This window comes from Mobula hypostoma, chromosome 27 (assembly GCF_963921235.1).
Source record: "Mobula hypostoma chromosome 27, sMobHyp1.1, whole genome shotgun sequence".
Lineage (NCBI taxonomy): Eukaryota > Metazoa > Chordata > Chondrichthyes > Myliobatiformes > Myliobatidae > Mobula > Mobula hypostoma.
In genome coordinates this window covers 9,216,294-9,236,223 of record NC_086123.1, presented here as the reverse complement: position 1 = coordinate 9,236,223, position 19,930 = coordinate 9,216,294, and the positions used below count along the sequence as shown (strand labels likewise).

The 19,930-nt window shown below is 39.4% G+C and overlaps 1 protein-coding gene across 1 annotated transcript in view; it reads right to left on the bottom strand.

The window, feature by feature from the left end:
- rfc5 (replication factor C (activator 1) 5) overlaps window positions 1–19,930 on the bottom strand; it is a 79,219-nt gene that overhangs the window by 25,578 nt on the left and 33,711 nt on the right. The window contains exons 4-6 of the mRNA XM_063034597.1: window positions 19,419–19,498; window positions 11,762–11,835; window positions 4,712–4,871 (exon numbers count right to left, since the gene is read on the bottom strand). Coding sequence (XP_062890667.1) covers window positions 4,712–4,871; window positions 11,762–11,835; window positions 19,419–19,498 — 314 coding nt within the window. The remainder of the gene's footprint in view (window positions 1–4,711; window positions 4,872–11,761; window positions 11,836–19,418; window positions 19,499–19,930) is intronic.

The window sequence follows — 19,930 nt, the reverse complement described above, 5'->3', positions numbered from 1 at the left end:
TTCTGAGGTTTTGGCTTCTGGTTCTCGATTCCAGCACTATAAGAAACATCCTCTCCACATCCACTCTACCTAGGCCTTTCAATATTCAATAGGTTTCAATAAGATCCCCCATCATTCTTCTAAACTCAAGTGAGTACCCAGAGCCATCAAATGGTCCTCATACGTTAACCCTTTCATTCCAGGAATCATTCTCTGGAACCTTCTCTGGACTCTCTCCAACACCAGCATATCTTTTCTCAAAACTACTCTCAATACTCCAATTGCATTCTGACCAACACCTTATAAAGCCTCAGCATTACATCCTTCCTCATATAGTCTAAATGTCTCGAAATGAATGCTAACATTGTACTTGCTTTCCTTACCACCAAATCAACCTGCAAATTAACCTTTATGAAATCCTGCACAAGGACTCCCAAGTCCTTTTGCACCTGTTTTTTGAACATTTTCTCCCCTTTTAGAAAATAGTCTATGCTTTTATTCCTTCTACCAAAGTGCATGACCATATACTTCACTACACTGTATTTACCTGCCACTTCTTCGCTCATTCTCCCAATCTAAGTTCTTCTGCAGACTCTTTGCTTCCTCAACACTACATGCCCCTCCACCTTTCTTCACAATGTCTGCAAAATTAGCCACAAGGTCACCAATTTTGCCAGCCAAATAGTTGACATATAATGTGAAAAGAAGTGGTCTCAATACTGATCCCTGTGGAACACTACTAGTCAACAGCAGCCAACCAGAATTGGCCCCCTTATTCCTACTTTTTGCCTCCTGCCAGACAGCAATTTTCTATTCATGCTAGTACCTTTCTTATAATAACATGGGCTCTTTCCTTGTTAAGCAGCTTGATGTGCAGCACCTTGGCCTTCCGAAAATCCAAGTGAACAACTTCCACTGACTCTCCTTTATCTATCCTGTCTGTTATTTCCTCAAAAAATTCCAACAGATATGTCAGGCAAGATTTCTCCTTAAGGAAACCATGCAGCCTTTGGCCTTCAAGTGCCTCCAAGTACCCCGAAACCTCAACCTTAATAATGGACTTTTATCTTGCCAACCACCGAAGTCAGGCTAATTGGCTTATAATTTCCTTTCTTTTGCCTACCTCCCTTCTTAAATAGTGCACTGACATTTGAAATTTTCCAGTCCTCCAGAACCATTCCAGAATCTAGTGATTCTTGAAAGATCATTACTAATATCTTCACAATCTCTTCAACAGCCTTCTTTCGGAACCCTGGGATGTATTACCTCTGGCCCAGGTGACTGATCTACCATCAGACCTTTCAGCCTTCCAAGCACCTTCTGTTTAGTAACAGCAACTGCACTTACTTCTGCCCCCTAACACTTTAGAATTTCTGGCAAACTGCTAGCATCTACCACAGTGAAGACGAATGAAAAATACTTATTAATGTAATGTCCTGGTTCATATTTTTACTGTTATGCTGTACATATTTCATTTAGCAGTTCTGTAAGAGCAGTCTGTTCTGTTTTCAGCTTCTTTGGGTTATTGTTGAAGATAAGAGATGAGGAGAAATATGTGCCATCCTATTAGGGTGGTCGAATTAAGGAGAGGTTTCTATGGTGAGGGACACCAAGGTTCGTCTTGGGCTCGTGTTCGGCGCGAGATGGAGAGAGAAGACGCTGGGGAGCACTGATCGTAGCATACAATCCAGTGGGAGACTCATCTGTTTGAGATGGATTGCGAGCGACATTCAGAAGGAGGTGTGTGCTTTCATGTTGGCCGAGGGCCCAGCACATGAGTGACAGCGAAGTTCAAGATGAGCTCCAACTTGTGCACATTTGACTGTGCAATTAGAATGGGTCCTTTCTTTTTTGCTGGTCTTTACTAACCCTTCAGTTAAGATTCATAAATACAATCCCTTTAATCATATGCTGTTATTTTGTGGCACTAATTTGTAACAGGGTAGCAAATTACACAGCACCCACACAAATCGGGGTTTGGGATGGAATAAATCGTCTCAATCTCACAAGTTTGGTGGGACTTGACAGTGTCTTCCCTAGACTTACGCAGCCAAGGAAACCAAGGTGTTTCATTAAGATTGTCTACCATTTCTTTGTCTTCCATTACTACCTCTCTAGAGTCATTTTCCAGTGGTCCGATAACCACCCTCACCTCTCTTTTATTCTTTATACATCTGAAAAAACTATTGGTATCCTCTTTTATATTACTGGCTAGCTTATCTTTGTATTTCATCTTTTCCTCTCCTTATGGCTGTTTCAGTTGCCTTCTATTGGTTCTTAAAAGCTTCCCAATCCGCCAACTTCTCACTAATTTTTGCTATATTGTATGTCCTCTCTTTTCCTTTTATGTTGTGTATTGACTTCCCTTGTCAGCCACAGTTGTCTCATCCTCCCTTTAGAATACTTCATCTTCAGGATGTAGTTATCCTGTGCTTTCTGAATTGCCCCAGAAACCCTAGTCGTTGGTGTTCTGCCATTATCGTTAATAGTGTCACCTACCAATTAATTTTGGCCCCCCCTCTCTCATATGCCTCTGTAATTCCCCTTACTCCACTGTAATACTGATACACCTGACTTAATCTTTTCCCTCTCAAACTACAGGGTGAATTCTATCATATTATGATCACTGCCTCCTAAGGGTTCCTTTAACTAAAGCGCCCTAATCAAATCTGACAAAGGGTCTCGGCCTGAAACATCGACTGCACCTCTTCCTAGAGATGCTGCCTGGCCTGCTGCGTTCACCAGCAACTTTTATGTGTGTTGCTTGAATTTTCAGCATCTGCAGAATTCCTGTTGTTTGCGTAATCAAATCTGGTTTGTTACACTACACCCAAACCAGAACTGCCTTTCTCCTAGTGGGCTCAACCACAAGCTGCTCTAAAAAGTTATCTCATAGGTATTCTACAAATTCCCTCTCTTGGGATCCAGCACCAACCTGATTTTCACAACCTGTCTGCATATTGAAAACACCCATGAATATCGTGTAACATCGCCCTTGTTACATGACTTTTCTGTTTCCCATTGTAATAAATATCCCACATCCTGGCTACTGTTCAGACGCTTGTATACAGCTTCCATCAGCATCTTTTTACCCTTGCAGTTTCTTAATTCAACGCACAAGGATTCTACCTCTTCTGATCCTCTTTCTAAGGATTTGTTTTCATTTTACACCAAAGGAGCCACTATAACCACTCCGCCAACCTTTCGATACAACGTGTATCCTTGGATGTTAAGTTCCCAACTATGATTTTCTTTCATCCACAACTCAGTGATACCCATGTCATACCTGCCAACCTCTAACTGTGGTACAAGATCACCTACCTTATTTCATATACTGCATGCATTCAAATATACCTGTAACATGTAAAGTTCTGAATTCATCACCCCATTACAATTTTGCCCCTATGTTATTCAACTCATTCCATTGACTGCAATTTTACCCAATCACCTGCATGTCCTTCCTCACAATCTCACTACACACTGCATCGACTTGTATACCAACTGCCCAATACTCAGCCATATCACACCAGTTCTCAGCTCTGTGCCAAATTAGTTTAAACCCTCCCCTGCAGTTCTAACAAACCTGCTCATAAGGACATTGGTCCCCCTCGGGTTCAGGTGTAACCTCTCCTTTTTGTATATGTCACACGTTCCCCAGATGCAATCCCAATGATCTAGAAATCTGAAACCCTGCCCCCTGCACTACTTCCTCAGCCACTCGTTGATCTGTACTACCATTCTATTCTTGCCATGACCAGCATGTAGCGCTGGAAGTAATCCAGATTACTAACTTCAAGATACTGCTCTTTAGCCTCTTCCTTAACTCCCTATACTCACTGTACAGGACCTCATTATACTTTCTACTAAAGTCATTGATGCCAATGTGCACCACAACCTCTGGCTGTCACTCTGCAGCTTCTCTGAGACATCATGGACCCTAGCACCTGGGAAGCAACACAACATCCTGGTGTCTTTTTGCAGCTACAGAATTTGTTATCTGTCCCCCATCAAGCCTCCTATCACTTTGCCTGACTTTACCCTTTTCCCTGCTAAACCTCAGAGCAGGTGACCGTGCCACTGGCCTGACTGCTGCTGCTATCCCCTAATAGGTCATTTCCACTCCCCCCACCCCCCCAGCAGTATCCACTTGTTGCTGAGGGGAATGGTCACAGAGCAACCCTGTTATGACTGCTTATTCCCTTTGCTTCTCCTGGTTGTCAAGAAACTACTAACTGAAACTTGCACTCTGGTAAAAGTCTCATCTATGATGTTCCCAGCCTCCTGAATGGTCCTGAGTACATCCAGCACCAGTTCCAGTTCCTTGACCTTGTCAGTCAGCAGCTGCAGTTGGTTGCACTTGCAGCTGATGTAGTCATCAGGGACCATGATATCCCACATCTCACAGATTTCAAGTTTCTTGAATGTTGGTTAAAATTTTATTAAAAGCACAGGGGTGGGTGGGAAAGTTGCAGCTTCTGGAAGCTGCATGAATTGGCATTTTGTAAAATGCTGTTTTGTACAAAATTAGAATCTGCCTAGGTTAATGCACAATGCAATGTGTGAGATCACACTAAAAGATAAAGATTATACAACTATCTCTGCTAAAAATGTCTTTTGCAAGTCTCTACCAGTTAAAAGATTTAATAGGCTGTAAAAAAAAAGTTGTATTAAAAAAAACAAAATCAAACTGTATAGTTCCATGTTTCACACTAAGAATAACTCAGAGACTCACTTTTCTTCTTGGATGACATATTCCAATCTTGGAATCATCTGTTCTGTTGTCAGTGGTCCAAAGCGGAACCTAGTACATCGAGACTGTAAAGCAGGGATGATCTTTGACAGGTAGTTACAGATCAGGCAAAACCTTGTGTTTTCTGTAAATTTCTCAATCACTGCACAACAAGCAATTAATAATTTTGATTTAAGAATGTATAGATAGCATTTTAATAGATTTAAAAGCTTAAAAGAAAATATTCCTTTGTGATGCCAAAGTACAGGAGCTCCCCGGGTCACAAATGATCCAATGCATGCCAATCAAAACTACATCAATTCTCTGAAACATTTTCAGGATAGTAATAACAATGTTTCATGGTATTCATTAATGACTGGATATAGTTCATATGCCATTAGTTTAATTATGGTACATATTAGGATAATCATTCAATAAAATGAATGGATTATAAAAAGTATATGTAGAATATTACTATAAAAAGAAAGAAGTTTCTGACTTACAGAAATCTTCTTATGTACTGTACAAATCTCAGACACTGAGTCCTTATGTAACCCAGGGACTGCCTATATTCACAGCATCTTCTAAAAAAATGACATTTCTAATAAAATTGACATTACACTCAGAAGTTCTTTATTGAAGAGTTAATTTTCACACAATTAAATGGAAATATACAATAAATGGAAACATCACTTTGAATAAAAATTTCAACATGTTCACATAACAAATAATCAACTGCTCCCAACAAGGCAGGAAACTTAAACAAATAAAATAAACTCAACACACAAAAAATGCTGGAGGAAATCAGCATGCCAGGCAGCATCGATGGAAAAGAGTAAACATTTGATGCTTTAGGCCAAGTCCCATCATCAGTCCTGATAAAAGGTCTCGGCCCGAAATGTTTTCTGTCTACTCATTTCCATTGATGCTGCCTGGCCTGCTGAGTTTCTCCAGCATCTTGTGTGTGTGTTGCTTTGATTTCCAGCATCTGCACATTTTATTGTGTTTCAAATTCAATTTTTTGTGTCATCAAACTTCAAGTCAAAGAGTAGTGACCAGAATACTGGTTACTTCCCTGCAATTTCAGCCAAAGATTGAAGTGCATTATTCAGGGGAAGGATATGATAACATAAGGAACAAATATTAACAGAAAAATACATCTCATAAAATAAATACAGTGGATTCCATTTAATTGGGAGACACCAGGACCAATACATTTTGGCCTAGTCAAGCAACTGCCCCAATTAGACACAAGACTATAAGACATAGTAGTAGAATTAGGCCATTTGGCCCATCAAGTCTGCTCCGGATCCTTTCTCCCCTCCTCAGCCCCACTCCCCAGCCTTCTCCCGTAACCTTTGATGCTGTGTCCAATCAAGAACCTATCAAACTCCGCCTTAAATACACCCAAAAACCAGGCCTTCACATCTGCCTGTTGTAATAAATTCCACAAATTTACCACCCTCTGGCTAAAGAAATTTCTCTGCATCACTGTTTTAAATTGACACCCCTCTTTCCTGAGGCTGTGCCCTCTTGTCCTAGACTCCACCACCATGGAAAACATCCTTTCTACATATACTCCGTCTAGGCCTTTCAACGTTCAAGAGGTTTCAATGAGATCCACCCCCCACCCCCCCAACCGATCCTTCTAAATTCCAGTGAATGCAGAGCCAGAGCTATCAAACGTTTCTCTTACGATAACCCTTTCATTCCTGGAATCATCCTTGTGAACCTCCTATGAACAATGCCAGCACATCTTAGATGAGGAGCCCAAAACTGTTCAGAATACTCAAGGTGAGGCCTCACCAGTGCCTTATAAAGCCTCAGCATCACATCCCTGCTCTTGTATTCTAGACCCCTCGAAATGAATGCCAACACTACATTTACCTTCCTCATTACCGACTCCACCTGCAAGTTAACCTTTAGGTTGTTCTGCAAAAGAACTCTCAAGTCCCTTTGCATCTCAGATTTTTGGATTTTCTCCCCATTTAGAAAATAGTCTGCACATTTATTTCTACTACCAAAGTGTATGACCATGCATTTTTCAACACTGTATTTCATGTGCCACTCTCTTAACCATTCTCTTAATCTAAGTCCTCCTGCAGCCTACTTGTTTCCTCAACACTACCTGTCCCTCCACCAATCTTTACATCATCTGCAAACTTGGCAACAAAGCCATCTACTCCATCATCTAAATCATTGATATACAGCATAAAATGAAGTGGTCCCAACACTGACCCCTGCAGAACACCACAAGTCACTGTCAGCCAACAAGACAAGGATCCTTTTATTCCCAGTCACCGTCTAACCATGCCAGTAACTTTCCTGTAATACCATGGGCTTTTAACTCGGTAAGCAGCCTCACGCATAGCACCTTGTCAAAGGCCTTCTGAAAGTCCAAATATACAACATCCACTGCATCCCCTTTATTTATCCTACTTGAAATCTCATCAAAGAATTCCAACAGGTTTGCTAAGCAAGATTTTTCCTTAAGAAAACCATGCTGACTTTATCCTATCATGTCCTGTGTCTCCAAGTACTCCATAACCCCATCCTTATCAATTGACTCCAACATCTCCAACATCACTGAGGTCAGGCTAGCTGGTCAATGATTTCCTTTTTGCTGCTTTCTTCTTTTCTTAGAGTCGAGTGACATTTGCAATCTTCCAGTCCTCTAGCACCATGCCAGAGTCCACTGTTTTTTTTAAAGATCATTACTAATGCCTCCACAATCTCTACCACTACTGCTTTCAGAACCCTAGGCTGCAGTTCATCTGGATGACATATATACCCTTAGGTCTTTCAGCTTTTTGAGCACCTTCTCCCTTGTAATAGTATCTGCACTTACTTCTCTTCCCTCACATCCTTCAACATCTGGCACACTGCTAATGTCTTCCACGTTGAAGACCAATACAAAATACTCATTTAGTTAAACGGCCCCCATTATATTTTCTCTGGCCTCATTTTTCAGCAGTCCTCTATCCACCCTCATCTCTCTTTTTTTTACATACTTGGAAAACCTTTTACTATCCACTTTGATATTGTTTGATAGTTTGCTTTCATATTTCACCTTTTCCTCCCAATGATTCTTCTCATTGCACCCTGTAGGGTTTTAAAAGCTTCGCAACACTAATTTTTGCTTTGTTGTATGCCCCCTCTCTTGCTTTTACATTAGCTTTGACTTTCCTTGTTGGCTAGGGTTGTACTAATTTACCATTTGAGTATTTCTTTATTTTTGGAATATATCTATCCTGCACTTTCCTCATTTCTCCCAGAAACTCATGCCATTGCTGCACTGCTGTCATCCCTGCCAGCATCTCCTTCCAACATACTTTGGCCAGCTCCCCTCTTATACCACTGTTATTTCCATTACTCCACTGAAATACTGCTATGTCAGACATTACTTTCTTCCTATCAAATTTCAAGTTGAACTCAAGCAAATTGTGATCATTGCCTCCTAACGGTTCTTTTACCTTAAGCAACCTAATTACCTCCGATTCATTATGTAACACCTAATCCAGTATAGCTGATCTCCGAATAGGTTCAACGACAAACTACTCTGAAAAGTACAATTGTCCGTGTGTCATTAGTTTAGGTAGATTGTGCTTGTCGATTACTATAACCTAGAAGAAGGTCAGACCACATTTTATGAGTAATTAATGCAGAAAATTAGGGTTGAGCTAAGAAATCGCAGGGGTAAAAGGACCCTGATGGCAGTTATTTATAGGCCTCCAAGCAGCTGCAGTGATGTGGACTACAAATTACAACAGGAAATAGAAAAGGCTTGTCAGAAGGCAGTGTTATGATAATTGTGGGGGATTTTAACATGCGAGTGGACTGGGAAAATCAGGTCGGCACTGGATCTCAAGAGAGAGAATTTGTAGAATGTCTGTGAGATGGTTTTTTAGAACAGCTTGTTGTTGAGCCCACTAGGGGATCGGCTGTACTGGATTGGGTATTGTGTAATGAATCAGAGGTGATTAGAGAGATTGAGGTGAAGGAACTCTTAGGAGGCAGTGATCATAACATGATTGAGTTCACTGTGAAATTTGAAAAAGAGAAGCCGAAATCTGATGTGTCGGTATTTCAGTGGAGTAAAGGAAATTACAGTGGCATGAGAGAGGAACTGGCCAAAGTTGACTGGAAAGGGACACTGGCGGGAAAGACGGCAGAGCAGCAGTGGTTGGAGTTTATGCAAGAAGTGAGGAAGGTGCAAGACAGGTATATTCCAAAAAAGAAGAAATTTTCGAATAGAAAAAGGATGCAACCGTGGTTGACAAGAGAAATCAAAGCCAAAGTTAAAGCAAAGGAAAGGGTATACAAGGAAGCAAAAATTAGTGGGAAGACAGAGGATTGAGAAGTTTTTAAAAACTTACGAAAGGAAACTAAGAAGGTCATTAAGAGGGAAAAGATTAACTATGAAAGGAGGCTAGTAAATAATATCAAAGAGAATACTAAAAGCTTTTTCAAGTATATAAAGAGTAAAAGACAGGTGAGAGTAGATATAGGACCGATAGAAAATGATGCTGGAGAAATTGTAATGGGAGATAAAGAGATGGCAGAGGAACTGAACGAGTATTTTGCATCAGTCTTCATTGAGGAAGACATCAGCAGTATACCAGACACTCAAGGGTGGCAGGAAAGAGAAGTGTGCGCAGTCACAATTACGACAGAGAAAGTACTCAGGAAGCTGAATAGTCTAAAGGTAGATAAATCTCCTGGACCAGATGGAATGCACTTTCGTGTTCTGAAGGAAGTAGCTGTGGAGATTGCGGAGGCATTAGCGATGATCTTTCAAAAGTCGATAGATTCTGGCATAGTTCCGGAGGACTGGAAGATTGCAAATGTCACTCTGCTATTTAAGAAGGGGGCAAGGAAGCAGAAAGGAAATTATAGACCTGTTAGCTTGACATCGGTGGTTGGGAAGTTGTTGGAGTCGATTGTCAAGGATGAGGTTACAGAATACCTGGAGGCATATGACAAGATAGACAGAACTCAGCATGGATTCCTTAAAGGAAAATCCTGCCTGACAAACCTATTACAATTTTTTGAGGAAATTACCAGTAGGCTAGACAAGGGAGATGCAGTGGATGTTGTATATTTGGATTTTCAGAAGGCCTTTGACAAGGTGCCACACATGAGGCTACTTAACAAGATAAGAGCCCATGGAATTACAGGAAAGTTACATACGTGGATAGAGCGTTGGCTGATTGGCAGGAAACAGAGAATGGGAATAAAAGGATCCTATTCTGGTTGGCTGCCGGTTACCAGTGGTGTTCCACAGGGGTCCTTGTTGGGGCCGCTTCTTTTTACATTGTACATCAACGATTTGGATTATGGAATAGATGGCTTTGTAGCTAAGTTTGCTGATGATACGAAGATAGGTGGAGGGGCCGGTAGTGCTGAGGAAACGGAGAGTCTGCAGAGAGACTTGGATAGATTGGAAGCATGGGCAAAGAAGTGGTAAATGAAATACAATGTTGGAAAGTATATGGTTATGCACTTTGGCAGAAGAAATAAATGGGCAGACTATTATTTAAATGGGGAAAGAATTCCAAGTTCTGAGATGCAATGGGACTTGGGAGTCCTCGTACAGGATACCCTTAAGTTTAACCTCCAGGTTGAGTTGGTGATGAAGAAGGCAAATGCAATGTTGGTATTCATTTCTAGAGGAGTAGAGTATAAGAGCACGGATGTGATGTTGAGGCTCTATAAGGCACTGGTGAGACCTCACTTGGAGTACTGTGGGCAGTTTTGGTCTCCTTATTTAAGAAGGGATGTGCTGACGTTGGAGAGGGTACAGAGAAGATTCACTAGAATGATTCCAGGAATGAGAGGGTTAACATATGAGGAACATTTGTCCGCTCTTGGACTGTATTCCTTGGAGTTTAGAAGAATGAGGGGAGACCTCATGGAAACATTTCGGATGTTGAAAGGCATGGACAGAGTGGATGTGGCAAAGTTGTTTCCCATGATGGGGGAGTCTAGTACGAGAGGGCATGACTTAAGAATTGAAGGGCGCCCATTCAGAACAGAAATGCGAAGAAATTTTTTTAGTCAGAGGGTGGTGAATCTATAGAATTTGTTGCCACGGGCAGCAGTGGAGGCCAAGTCATTGGGTGTATTTAAGGCAGAGATTGATAGGTATCTGAGTAGCCAGGGCATCAAAGGTTATGGTGAGAAGGCGGGGAAGTGGGACTAAATGGGAGAATGGATTAGCTCATGATAAAATGGCGGAGCAGACTCGATGGGCCGAATGGCCGACTTCTGCTCCTTTGTCTTATGGTCTAAAATCAGGTAATTGCAACAGACTCACAAACTTTTTCTTGCAACTGTAAATAGTTACAAAGATATAAAAAGCCAATTAACAAATTATGTATTTAAATGAAATACAGAACAAATTGGAACACTACCAATACTGTACCGTACTATAAAACTGTGTAGTAGTTCCTAAAAGTTTTCAAAAGAGGAATTCATCCAGAATACACTGACATGTTCTTTTGCTTGACTAATGAGCAAAATCAGCGCAGACATCTAATACAGGTAATGGACAACCTTCATACAATACTTTGGACAATTGCATCCTCCAAATCTTCATTTTCATTGTAACATTCAAGATGACTGTCAATACCTTCAAATTCTTTGTAATTCCTAACTTGCTGAAGCAGTGAAATCATTTCATTTTCACTCCCAGCCATTTCTGGCATCTCCAAGCCTGCATTCTTGAAACCACAGTGAGCAAAACAATTCTGAATTGTCTTACTGCTTATTTCTCATCAATGATCAAAGACAAATATCACTGTTTGTTGAACATACAGTGCCCCAAATAAACTAAAGTAATCCTGGCTACTTTCTCGATTTTGTTCAAGAGTTGCCCCAAATACGTGGCTGCACTGAATAGCCGATAGCCCCACTAAGCGGAATCCATCACAGATTTGGTTACTTTATTAACACAATAATTTGCGTGTCTGCCATTACAACAAACAAGATAAGAGAATATAAAAATGGGTAGTAGTAAGATTCTTTTTAATTAAAGATTAATCTAGATCTTACCTCTTCTGAGGGCATTCTGAGCATCCTGAGTCATAGCATCTGCCTCATCTAGGATAACAAGCTTAAAGCCTTTCCTGAAAGAAGTAATTAAACAAAGAAATTACCTACTTTTTTCTTCTGAAAAGTTTAAAAATAATACTCAATGGTCAGTTAATGAAGAAGAGCTTTAAATTATTATTTGCACTATTAAAAGTAAAACTGGAACAAAATAAGTGATCAACAGTTACAATTTGAACAGAAATGATTATAGTCATTGAAGAAATGAGTATTCATTGTGAATGTACAAGGGGGGTTTTAAACAATCTGTTCAAAACAAAAGGCATAGTGCTATGAAACCAGGAGAAAGTGGTTATGAGAGTTCTCAACAATGATTCATGATCCTATAAAAATTATGGCTTTAGGTGATAGGCAAGAAAACTGCTGCTTAGCAACTCCGTTAGTGATTTGAGATTTTTCCACATTGAATACCAAATGGAATAAGCAAAGAATACAGACTATATCTGTATTAGTATCATCATTAACTAAAATGGTTATTCTGAGGACAAAGCTGCCAGAAATGGCCTAGAGCAGGGTTCCGCAAGCGATTATAATTTTAAAAAATAAGCATAATTTATTGAACTTTGCGCAACATGTAATGCCAGCGCTTGCAGTGGTGGGCAGTGACTGAGCAGACCCAATAGCAATCTCAGCCCAGTATGGCAGTGTGCAGTAGGACTATTATTTTTTTGATTGAGTCCATTCTCAGATTTGATGCAAGATAGGGGAGACCTTTGATAGTTGGTGAGCGCTGTGTTGCATGAAGGGGAGGATGGTATGCTAATGAGGAGCATGAAGTGCATTTTCCGAGCATTGAATGGACTTACCCAACTTGGGCTGTGATGTCAGCCTCTCCCTCCTGAATTACCACCCCCAACTTCCCTTAAGTGCCACCAACTGACTTACGGAAACGAACAAACTCTACCAATATAGTAGAAAATTGGTGGGAAATTTTCATTCTAATCAAGGAATTTTTAAGGACCGTGATTCAATTGCTGGCCTGCCGCTTTGCTGTTGTTGTGAATGTTGCAAAAGGTGGATTGCATAGGTTAGAAGTGATGTATTGTGAAGTTTTCATATTTTTGAGGTTTTCTCATTTAGCTATTTATTTTGCCATTCTTATGCAACAACAGACACACAAAAAAAGCTACTTATCAATGGGGTTTACATGGACTGGTGATCCAAGCTATCCTATTCCATTGTGCCTAGTCTGTGGCAAACAACTTACAAATGTAGCAATGGCTCCAGCAAAATTGAAAAGGCACTAACTACAGAACACAGCCATGTGACACTTAAAAGTGCTGCTTATTTTAAACGGCTATTGGAATCTCAAAACAGAGTAAAGCTTTTGTTAATACAGTCACAGTCAGTAAAAAGTCTCAGGAAGCAAGTTATTTAGTAGCAGGACTTGTTACCCAAGAAAGGAAAAGTCACACAGTTGGTGAGAACCTAATAATGCCAGCATGTAAAATGATAGTGTGTAAAATGCTAAGACAAGATGCAATACAAGGAATTGAAAAGGTTTCAGTTTCAAACAGTACGATATGTCGATACTGATGACATGGCACATGATGCTGAAGAGGTTTTGTGTGATAAACTGAAAGACAACAGCTTCTCTATCCAAGTTGTTGAGTCAACAGATTACACCAATAAATGTCATGTTGTAGCATTTGTTAGATTTGTAAATGATGGTGAAAATCAAGAAAACCTTTTCTGTTGTGAAGAGCTACCTGAAAGAAACAAAGACCAAGATATATCTAATGTTTAGTCTTCATATCTGGAAACATAAGGTCTGTCTTGGAGGAACTGTTGGCATCTGTACTGATGGTGCCCCGTCAATGGTTAGCTCCACGAGAGGTTTCATTTCTCTTGCAAAAAAGAAAATTCTAACGTTGTCACAACACACACACTGTTTCAACATTGCAAATAAAATTTTCATGTTGTAAACAGCATTATTTAAAATCAATTTACAACCTTTATTTAAATTAAATCTACCGTGCCCAGCTTTAGAAAATGTAAATCCCATTTTGATTTAAGCTAATTATTTAACAGAAATTTGTTAATGTTTGCCTCATGAGTTTTAAAAATTTATGCAAGGGAAAGAAAAATTTCAAGAAAGGTAAGCTAACTACCTGTTTTTTCCAAGAAATGTTGGCTAAAAGTTCATTCTCTACTCAAAAGAGCATTGACAGTTATTTTTGGATTATTATATCTACAACTTACTGATCACACTAATGTACTGAGAGATGTAGATATAATATTTTTACGCAGGGGTTCCCTGATACCTGAAAATTATTTCAAGGGTTCCTCCAAGGCAAAAAGGTTGAGAAAGGCTGGCCTAGAGGAAGCTATATATGAATTTACCAAGGGCAAAACCCTATTTTTCCTGTTTAAAGGAATAATAGACTTTTCCACATTATCCAGAGGATTAGAAGAGATGCCCACACCATCCTGTGGGGGAAAAAGTGGCAGTCGTCTTGCAGAGGACATCTTCCACTGTGTGGCATTGCCACACAAGATGGCAAAGATTTAGAACAAATCTTGTGGCTTAAGACTATGCACCCATGAAGTACATTAGTCAATCATGAGGAAAGGAACTACTGTATATTTCTCCCCAATCTCTATTGCCAGGTTCCATGTGGAGGAATATAGAAAAACATGCCAGGAGCAGCAGTGGGAATATCTAACAACCGGATGAAGCTATGTTTGGAATCAATATATGTACAATAAACAGCAAAGCAGCATGCTGCAGACAGAGCTAATAGATCAAAGCTCTCTCACATCAATCATGATTGGCAATAGACAATTAAACAGCTAATGGACGGAATAAGATAGGATAAATAATTCTATCCTGAGCATTTCTGAGCTCATGATACGAGTGCAAAAGACAAGCCTGTAGAGCCTGCAACAATATTTAGCTACCTATAACTGCTGGAGAGTGAACTATTATGGAAGACAGTCTTCGACCAATCAGATTTACTCAACCTGATATTAACAAGCCATAGTAGCATAGCAGTTAGCATGATGCTATTACAGCTCGAGGCTTTGGAGATATGGAGTTCAATTCTGACATCCCCTATAAGAAAGTTCATACATTCTTCCCAAATGCACGTGGGTTTCCTCTGGATGCTCCGGTGTCCTTCCATAGTCTGAAGACATCTGGGTTAGTAGGTTAATTGGTCATTGTAAATTGTCCTGTATGAGGCTAGGGTTAAACTGATGGGTTGCAGGGCGGCACGGCTAGATGGACAGGATAGGCACTGTATCCCTAAAAAAAAATAAATACACTGAATAAAGAGGAGTTAAATGCCCTGACATTCAGCTGTGCCCCAGAGCTAAACATACCTCATTATTATCGTTATATTTATTGCTAACATTATTGCCTTTAATAAAACAGCTCTTACGCTACAATTTACCATGAACATCCTATCTGGACAAAGCAAAAAAGCATCTCACATGGTTACTCATTATTACAGTAATGGAAGATGTCAGCAACAATCCTTACAGTGTGGCACTTCCTCATGAATAACCCACTTCTTGCTTCAACTTAGTTTCTACCAGCAAGACAAAATAAATTAGAAGTCGAGTGGAATCAGGATTAAAACACTAATGACCAGATAATAACAAGATCAGGTAGCTAAAGAAGTATGGCTTTTGCCACAAGTCAGAAACTGAGTTTTCTGTGGCAAGCAACTGACTAACTGACTTTCCAAAAGCTTTTCCTCTATTCGAAAGACACAAGTCAAACTGTGACAGGGAATAGCCAACTTGCCTGGAATGATATAGGTTCAACACCATTAAAGCTCACATTGTTTGGGACAAAACTGCCTGCTTAACATTCCATTTACCATGTCTTTACTTCCCATCAGCACCAGTGTATCATGATTTCAATGTGCATGATCTATATCAGTGGTTCACAACATGGGTGACATCACCTCCCTGAAGGCGGTGGGAGTTCCTAAAGGGACGATAAAGATAAAGGGGGCAGTGGGGGGTCACTCAGTAGCAAGAGCAGCAGCTGAGGGATTATAAGCTTAATTTAATAAATGAATTACTTATTATAAACATCTCAATTCTCAATGCCTCCAAATGGATTACAACGATCATGTAATCACCTTAACTCTTGCTAACCCACCATTCTCTTAGACTTTCTTCAAAGCGCGTTATTCTTGTGGAAAAGCAATTTATCCCTTCTCTATCTGGCATATCATGAGAAGTCTATACTGAAGAAATCTTCAGGTAGTCAGGTTTTGCCTCAGCTATTATTGATTGCAGCATTTGAGGTTGGACTTGGTCGTTGATCCATAATGAAAATGGCAGAAACAGACCCAAGGAAAAAGTATAGATAAGTATAGTATGAAGTACCTGAAATATGAATTTATACCAAGCAGTCAGTTAGTCCTGTGTGAAAATTCTTTTTTCAAATGAAGCAATGAAACCATCTAGACCCCTTCAATATTTGAAGAGTACCCTCTCATAAAGCAAACAAGAACTTGCTTATTTTTAGACACTTTGGTGAAAACGTTCAAAATCAGAAAAAAAATTCAAAACATGTTTGCCAGCACTTTGAAACAGAACAGCAATGTTTTTCATGTTTCATACATTTTATTACTCATTACTAAATCTGGAAAGCTCTACACAATTGGAATAGAGCTGATTCTGCCAGCAATAAGGAAGGTCTGAGTACTGTGTTGCACAAGTCATCAAACTAAATAGAGCAATTCCACTCAGCGACAACTCTGTTCAAAAATGAATAAGTGAAATGTCTGAGAATGTGGAAGACACATTGAGTAGTGTACAGTACTTAGGATAACAGAATTTGCTCTGCAGTTGGATGAATCAATTTTGCCAGACAACAAATCTTTGTTTCTTGATTATGTTCACTTCATAAAAGGTGGTTCAAGAGTTGTTATTTGCAAGAGGACTAGAAACAGACACAAAGGGCAAGTCAATATTTCAGGTTGTTGAGCAATTTTTCAAAGAGAAATATTTTTGCTTGTGCATCAGATGGGGCACTACCAATGACAAGACACCAATCGTGAGATTATTACTTTCTTGAAAAAAGCTCTATTTACCATTCACTGTGTAATTCAGACAACAGTTTGTCACAAAAACCTGATATCATTAAATACTGTTATCGAAGTGCTAAATAAAATCAAGCCCCATGCTCTCAATTCTTGACTATTTTAAGAGCTTTGTATTGAGAATGATGAACAGTTTCACGCTTGCTGCTGCACACAAAAGTCAGAAGGCTCTTAGAAGGAAACGATCTGAGATGCTTTCATGTGCTTTTTGAAACTGTGATAAAATTCTTTGAAGGCTTGAATGCTCCATTCAGTAATCAAATCAAGAATATTAGGTAATGTACTGTTTATTTGACAGAATTATTGACTGTTTTATTAAATCTATGTTCAAATGCAAGGAAATGATGTGTATCTTATCGAAGTCAAATCAGCCGTCTCCACGTTTCTGTCCAAGTTAACCCTATTTAAGTGCAACATTGGCCATGATCTTTTCCAATTTCCAAGTCTCTCTGAGTTAGAAAAGAAAGATAGATTACCAGAGGATGATCTTCAAGTATACTGTGCCCAGCTGCGTGAGCTGTACAAGGACATGTCAGAGGGATTTCAGGATCTTCTCTCAACCCAAATTGGGTAATGTCCATTCCTGAATACTTGTAATGAAGCATTAACAGGAAGGATGGAAGAAGAACTTATCTCACTACAAAATAACTGAACTGAAACCAAGATTTTTAAAAAATCATATCAAGCCTGTTGGTTGAAGAAAGAAAGCTCTGATCACTGTTCTGCACTGTGGAAAAGGTAAAGATTTTTTTTTTATTGCCTTTCCAACATTATATTTAATGGAGTCTCGTTTCAGTACAGTTGCACAACTTCTTTCAAAACAAAGAAACAGACTGCAAATTACTCAATGTTGGGATCTGATTCCTTCTGAGTGACATTCAACCTGATGTTGAAAAGCTGCTATCTTTGCACCAAGCCCATCCATCTTATTGAAAGGTTAAAAAACAATGAAGCAGTGAATAATTGGACTACTAATATATCGTCCAAAATTGTTGATGAAAACTGCTTTTAAAGGTAAATAAATAAATAATTCTGTTTGTAGCTTTACATAGATTTGAATAATTTTTGCATTTGTCACTGCTTTGAATTTGTAATTCCTATTTTCTTTCACTGGGGCATCATTTATCAAAATTCTTTATAGTTTTTATGTAATGGCGGGAAAGGGAGAGGGAGGCACTGGGGATGTGATCTCGTTGCCCAAAAAAGGAGTCGGTAAGCCAGAAAAGTGTTGGAACTACTGATCTATATGATGCAATGCAACTTAGAAACTTAATTGAAAAACACCTCTCAAACTTGCAACACCAACAGCTTACATTAAAGACATCAAATATGTGAATATTCCACAACTTAGTTTTCCAAATCACGCACCATTCACGTCCGGAAGGAAACTATCACTTCAGTGCCAAAAGGTCAAAAATCAGAACAATGTGAGGGAATTTTTAAAGTACCCAGGCATCAATTTAAAGGTGGTGATTCACCATCAACTTGTCAGGAGCAACTGACCATAAAACACAGAATCAGAATTACACCATTCAACCCATCAAATCTGCTCCACTATTCCATCATGGTTGATTTATTATCCCTCTCAACCCCATTCTCCTGTTTTCTCCCCATAACCTTTGATGCCCTTACTAATTAAGAACCTATCAACCTCCACTTTATATATACTCAATGACTTGGCCTCCACAGCTAGCTGTGGCAAAGAATTCCACAGATTCACCACCTTCTGTAAACAAAATTCTTCCTCATCTCTGTTCAAAAGGGATGTCCTCCTATTCAGAAGCTGTACCCTATGGTCCTAGACTTCCCCACGATAGGAAGCATCCTCTCCATATGCATTCTATTTAGGCCTTTCAATATTCAATAGGTTTCAATGAGATCCTCCCTCATTCCTCTAAAGTCCAGTGAGTATAGGCCCAGATCCATCAAATGCTCTTCATACATTTCTTTCATTCCCAGGATAATTCTCATGAACTTCCTCTGGACCCTCTCCAATGCCTGCACATCATTTCTTAGACAGGGGCCTAAAACTGCTCACAAAACTCCAAATGCAGTCTGAGCAACACCTTACAAAGCTTCAGCATTACATCCTTGCTTTTATATTCTAGTCCTCTCAGGATTGGGCAATAAATAATACTATATTTCATTGAAGAATATATGACAGCTACTGACCACTGGAGGGGCATATTAAAAAGTGCTTCTTTTTGAAAAATGGACAAGATCTTCATTCTTAAATAAATCAATGAACTAATTTAATGGAATGGAGAAAGAGATTATATTGTATTAGATTGTACAGGTTCAAGAAATATTAGTGAACCACAACCATAGAAGTCACAGTTCAAGTAACTATCAATAGGCATCCGATAACCCACCAGAAGAAACTACCTTTTAGAAGAGTTGATAGGATTACAAAGCTCGTTCAAATATACTTTTTCAGGCACATGTGAAAATTTAGATTTTTTTGTTTCACTGAATTTCATAGCTATTGCATCACAACTTGCAGACTTCTTCAAAAACTGAAGTCAAGAAGTACTTACTTGAAAATTGTTCTGGTACTGGCAAAGTTCAATATTGGTCCACGGACTGAGTCAATACCTCGGTCATCGGAGGCATTCAGCTGGAAGTACAGAATAATGTTACAGTATGAAATAAACTCCATGCCTGTTTACTGACTTGCAGATATGTACTAAAATGCTCACTAGCTAACCTGCCTTAATGATGGAACATATATATGTTAATACATAATGCATCTGACTGCTGACTGCCCGTTATGTCTCTGGCAATTAGGGCAGCAATTAAGGTCCTGAATGAGGCTCTGTCTGAGTAGTCCTCCATTTCTCCATGAATGCTTCTGAGAAAGAGTCTTATTAAATTTACCATTATTCATACATTCTCTAAATACCCATTAATATTTCAACTCAACTTTGACTAAATCAAGAACTTATATTTCCAAAGGGGCAGTAAACCTAAAAGATGGAAGAGAAGCTCTTAAGCCTTAAGAATTATCTACTGATTACATCATTACAATTCTTTCAGCAGCTATACTGAA